Raw genomic sequence first — 5771 nt, forward strand, 5'->3', positions numbered from 1 at the left:
CATTTTCTCGACCTGAGAGTTTATAGTTTGCAGTGCAGGGTAGGAACTACCGGAGTAGTGATAAATAAGACCGAGAATTTTTAGTGAGTGTTTTGAGAATTGGAATATAATCAATCGAGATGTTGATGAGGTAACGATGATGGGCTCTGCCTTTCTTGTTCGTTATGATCATGAGGGCCGATTTTGAAGGGGAGATAGAGAGACCTATCGTGCGAACGTGGTTGTTTATTACAACACATGCTTGTTACAGAGTTACTTCGAGTTGGGCTGGGCTACCATGGGAGGACCAGAGGGAAATATGATCGGCATAGAGTCTAGGAGGGGAGGCAGTTCAGCTACACTCTAAAAAATGTGGGGAGTAGTTGAAGAATCAAACAGCGTTCTTATTCCTGCCAGGGTCGTTTGACACCGTCCGCACCACGCGTGGCGTTAGATGGCGTGTTCACTCTACTAGGAAACCAGAATAAAACTGCTGGCGAACTCTCCCCACTCTTGATGGAGCTAAGCGGCGGTTGTACCCCTTTCGCGGGAGAGAATAGAACAGCGTACCGACTCTGTCTCGCATCGATGGAGTTCGTATATCCTCCGCGAGAGAGAATAAAACAGTATATCGACTCTATCAACTTCAGCTGCACGCTTTCAGGTGTGCAAAAAGGCAGACACCTCTATGGCGGATGCGAACTCTTTGAAATCGTATGAAAAAGTAGTTACCTAAACAGCCACAGCACCGGACCATGAAACAAAGCGTACTTAAAATAAAGCGCAGCGTATTCAAAAGAGCGTGCGAGGTAGTGTTACACGTCCTCTAGGAATGGGTCATTTGTGTGTTCTAACGCAACGGTGTCCGTCGGACTACTTGAGCGTTGTACCTTTGCGCGGTCTTTTCATCGCGGCGGGGCTGGCGGACGGACGCGTCTCTCCGACGTCTCCGTCTCTCTTGTGGCATTGAAACCGCCGTAGTACTCCTGTACGTGTCTGTGAGGTGCGTTTTGGTGTCGGTGGCTGTGTTTGAAGTATACCTGACTGGTGGAATAACATCGTTTGGCTGCTGCGGCCGCCGCTGAAAACGTAAGTCACCATTTCAGTTTTTCTTGCGCGGTACGGGAGAGCTCGCGCTCGTTCCCGCCAAAACTTCAGCTGCATTTATAACAACTGGCGCTCGTGAGTACTGCTTAGCGTTGTTGGTTCTTGCGAAGAATTAAGTGGTAACATACATGTGCTTTCATTTGTGTGACACCAGTTCTAGCTATCCGTTTTCCGGCTTTGTGTTTTTCGAACAAGCGGCCGTGCTCCCATCCATCGCAGGTTCACGATGTTCAGCATGCGTTGAAACAAGACTCGTGTGCAGTATGAGTTGCGGATTTATTAAGCTGGCTTCTTTAGTCACTGGGCACATGTACGATTGGTACACGCGATTCGCATGCGACTGATCGTTACGACTGTCGCCACGAGTAGCCGTACGCGTGAATTTGAGACACATGGCCCGATGCGCGCATGCGATGTGTCGTCAGCGTCGCTCCGCCCACTGTTTTTGCTGCATGGTCAACTACGACGATCGCTAAGCAGAATGTGTAGATTCCGCGCGTTTTTTCGCAAGAAATTGATAAAGCAAGCAATCTTGAAGCGTTTTCTGCCTTCGGGAACAGTCCGCGCTCATGCCGGCCGCGCCTGCCAGCTCGACACATTCAGCGGCTCGAACCGGCGCAGACCACGGTAGCAGCCGCTTGTCGCTGCTCTCCCGAATCAATCTGTTCGCTAAGAAGAAGTTTCACATGCGAAAAAGTAGGTGTTAATGTGGTGAAAAATTGTGCTAGGGATTGTTGTCAGGGCTTATTTTAAAAGCGGTGATCAGATATCTGCCGCTATGCAAGCCTGCGCTGACCGGCCGTGGATGCCGCGGCTCGCGGTGCGCCGAGCGGCCGAGAGATGGCGATACCTGCGCGGAAGCATCTAAACAGGCTACGCAGATGTCTTGGTCACCGATCGCTCAAACGGCCGTTATACCCCAAATAAAGTTTCACATGCGAGAAAAAGGATGATAGTGTGGTGAAAAGTTGTGTTACGGATTGTCATCCGCAGTTGCACAGATAGCGGCGATCAAATGTCCGCCAGAATGCTAAGCCTAAAGTTTCCAACACCCGAGCCGACCCGAGCAACGCAAGCCTGTTGCGGGCGGTTGGGGCTCAGCGGATTCTCATTGGCTGTGGCCTCACGACGATCACAATGATGGCACGACTGCATCTGGCTTGCCAGTCGCACGTCGTGAGCCTCCTCGGACCAGCGAACGACCCAAAACAGACCCTAACGATCAATCGTAACGATCAATCGTAACGATCAGTCGCATGCGAATCGCGTGTACTAATCGTACATGTGTCCAGCGCTTTAACCTCTAGCTATAAATTACGCTTTCGTTTCATTATCTTCTTGAGCAACGTAAATATATTGTCGAGCGACAAGGTAATTACACTGCCGCCGGGCTTATCCGTCGGTTCCGTTCCCATCTGGCGCGTCTGACGAGGCAGAAGTGAGCGACGGCGACAGCAACACCGTAACCAGTTTATTACCCAATCAGTTAGGTTGGTAGCGTCGCTTTATTTGGTTACCCCTTAAAATATAACGCAGTCAAAGGTCACAAGGTTTCAATTCAAACTCCAAGTTGGCATAGATGTCTCGCAAAAAAAAAAAAAAAGAACGTGAACGTTTGTGCGTTCCGAACCCATTGTGTAGTGCGTTGCCTTGTAGCCTCTGATCCCGTGTTGTTAGAAAACAATACTTACGCTAATAAAACGTTGACGGCAGGTCATTTCATCGCGATTAATTGTTTATGTGGCTGCAGTAGCCACAACAAAATTTCACGGAACCGCTGGCGTGTTGCTTTGTCTATTGGACTTTTTTTCTTATTACCTTGCGCGACTGCAATAAGAGTGAAGCCCATTTACGGTGAAATTCCGTACTGTTTTCTCAAGAAAGAGCCAAGTAACTGCTACCGTAAAACGTAGTATTGAAAAATGAATACTGCAGTGCGTACGTTTTGTTTCATAGCGAGTGTTGACAAGCTAGAACTTTAGGCTGAATATTTTCACGTGGACATGTGGTAAAACTGGTGCTAGGTGCTGTATTTAGTAAGCAGCGTGCATTTAGCTTTATAGTGAACTTTTTTTTACTTATTACAGGCGCTACGACGTAAAGGTGTTTCCCGTGGATGTTTCCAGGGCTATTCTACAATAGTGCTGTTCAACAACATATTGTGATCGCCTGGCGTTCGGCAGCAGAAAGAGAGCAAAGATGCCTGATACGGCAGACAGCTGTAAGTATTAAACACTTCATCTTTGGTCACTTTGCCATAGTCATCTGGCAAATAAAAATGTGTCTTTTAGCCTTCATGGTGTCATTTGCATACACTTTTGCTTTCTAGCAGCGACTGACCTTAGTTGTGTTTTATTATAAATGTCATTAGAGACATAACATAACTGCGTAACCAACTTTCTGCTTGATTAAAAATGTGTCGCTTCCACTGCAGTGCATTAATGCTGTAGCTTTTTCAAACTGCCAAACACTGCAGTATTTTTTAATAAACTTATTTGGTCACGAGTAAGATTCGATGTGCAGCTTCAAGATTGATGGGGATTAGGAATGCAGCTGTGCGGCAATTATTTTCTGCTTGTCTCTTGTTACTCTCCATGATTCGGCCTTGTTACTGTTCACTGATCCCATGATTAATTCCAATAATGAGAGGTTGACAGTTTTGCTGTAATATTGCTTGTCTTAAAGCCACCCTTTTTGATAACACCAAGTACTTGCAGGTTGGCCTGAGGTTGCAGGTTCTCTTGATTGTCTGGCTGCTTATTCTGAAAGTGGTTGGAAAAAAAGAGGAGGGGGACCTTGTTGGTTTGACATTTGAATAGGGGATCAGGACCCCGATGCTTTAAATTAATCCGTGCTCTCGTTCTTCTCAGATGGCTTTTCAGTGGCAGTGCTGGTGAAAGAAAAGCCAGAGGCCTTTCTCTCAAAGCTGGTATGCATATTTTTCTTCTGTATGTTGAGTAAGTGAAATCCAGTGTAGTACTTGTGAATCAGGCTCAGCAATCACCATCACAGCAATTCAAATTTGCTAAAGGGAGCATTTTGCCTCATCAGTAGACAATTGTGAATGTCACATTGATGAATCGTTAGCATAGTCACTAAATTGTTAGCTTTAAGTATATAGACTACTAATTAGCGATTCGTTTTCCTGAAAATCGCTTTGTACAGTGGTTGGGTAAGGCAGGTCATGCAGTGAATGTGTCCACTGAGGAAGGAAGAGCAAAATACTGTTACTTGGGTTTCTTCTGGTACTTGCATTTGTGTGCTTTTTATGCAGGAGCCAGGAGAGACTTCCCCTTACCCCCGGATCTTGTTCTCGGGCCAAACTGTGGAGAAATCTGGAGCCGTGACCGCGCACTTCGAAGAGCTCCAGCTGACGGCTATGGACATAGTGGACGGGTTCGCTTTGCTTTTGGCGGTCTACTGGACCTTCAACATCCAGTATGCCCCAAAGACAAAGCGGACCTGTCTGCTTTTTGAGATGATGCTCGGCCTACCACCGACAGAGCAGATGGTTTCGGTCATAAAAGCAGCAACTGCAATACAGGTGGAGCGACGTGTGTGAGGATGTCAAAATAAAGCATGAAATGCAGTGTGAAAACGATTTGTCTTATTTTTTTTTTGCTAAGCACAAACGACAGCTTTTTTTTGTAAAGAAGCTTTGCTATGTTTACTTGTGAAGTAATTTTACTGTATTTCAGTTTGTAAACATGAAGTAAAGAGGGCTGACACTAATGCTGCTGTGGATGCTAAAGTTTAGTCTTGTTAAAGGTAACATCGTAATGCCTCTGAATAGTAGAGTTCGGCAACTCGCAGGTAGTGCATAGATCCTGCTTCAAAGGAATACATTAGTTCTGTCAAAGAGTAAGCTAGCCCTCCTTGAGGAGGCATTATGGGACTCTGGTTGAAAGAATACAATGATTCTGAAAAGAGTACGCTAACCCTTCCTGGTGAAGTATTGCAAAATGCTGTTTGGTGGAATAAGGTAATTCTGAGGGGTGTAAGTTAACCTTCTTGGCAGAGGTATAGCAAGATTCTGGTAAAGAATTGTATAACTCCCTGACTGGAGGAATTATTCGACCCGTGGTGAGGGAATTGCCGGACGCGGTTCCCGCAACTCCTGTGAGAATACCTCGACCCCCTCTCCGCGAGATGCCTGCGACTCCCTTGTGAAGGGTAAGGCTATTCTGCTAAAAAGGGAGTTGCCTGATGCTGGAAAAGGGAATCGTATATGGGACAAGGGTTTCTATTCCCTTTGGGAATTGGTGGGACTCCTTTAGTTCTTAGAGTGTAGTGGCAGGTTGAATAGGGTTGGAGAAAGGATTGAGCGCTGTGGGGTGCCAGAGGTTAGATAAAAAGATGGAGCCGACGATCCCGGGATGCATAAAGAGGCTGTGCGGTCTGAGAGAATGTATTTGATATAGTTGTACATTCGGCTCCCGCAGTTTGTTCGGGCAAAGTCAGCGAGGATTGCTGGTGTGAAACTGCACCAAATGCTTTGTGAATGTCGGGGGCTAGGAGGCCGCGAAGTTGGGAGGAGCTCGGGTATTCGTAAAGATCGTAAGAGATGTGGAGGAATGTGTCCTGTGTCTAAATGTCGTTTTGGAAACCGGTTTGGGTGTAGGGGAGGGGGCAGTGGTGTTCCATGTGTCATTAGAGGCGGGTAAGCACAATGCGTTCGAGAAGTT

The 5771-nt window shown here is 46.7% G+C and overlaps 1 protein-coding gene across 1 annotated transcript; it reads left to right on the forward strand.

Moving 5' to 3' along the window:
- The first annotated feature begins 744 nt into the window (after positions 1-744).
- On the forward strand, positions 745-4670 carry LOC144167595 (uncharacterized). The gene is made up of 4 exons (XM_077696806.1): positions 745-1068; positions 3174-3307; positions 3957-4015; positions 4361-4670. Exons 2-4 carry the CDS (start codon positions 3286-3288, stop codon positions 4646-4648), a joined length of 369 nt encoding a protein of 122 aa, XP_077552932.1. The 5' UTR covers positions 745-1068; positions 3174-3285; the 3' UTR covers positions 4649-4670.
- The last annotated feature ends 1101 nt before the right edge of the window (positions 4671-5771 follow it).

This window comes from Haemaphysalis longicornis, unplaced genomic scaffold (genome assembly GCF_048455015.1).
Source record: "Haemaphysalis longicornis isolate Haplotype H1 unplaced genomic scaffold, Haemaphysalis longicornis Haplotype H1 scaffold_2, whole genome shotgun sequence".
Lineage (NCBI taxonomy): Eukaryota > Metazoa > Arthropoda > Arachnida > Ixodida > Ixodidae > Haemaphysalis > Haemaphysalis longicornis.

What these genes read in the sequence shown, in the direction of transcription:
- LOC144167595 (XM_077696806.1), top strand. Translation starts at nt 3,286, where the DNA reads ATGCCTGATACGGCAGACAGCT. An exon ending in GCCTGATACGGCAGACAGCT is followed by an intron (nt 3,308 to 3,956) that starts GTAAGTATTAAA and finishes CGTTCTTCTCAG; the next exon opens with ATGGCTTTTCAGTGGCAGTG. An exon ending in AGGCCTTTCTCTCAAAGCTG is followed by an intron (nt 4,016 to 4,360) that starts GTATGCATATTT and finishes CTTTTTATGCAG; the next exon opens with GAGCCAGGAGAGACTTCCCC.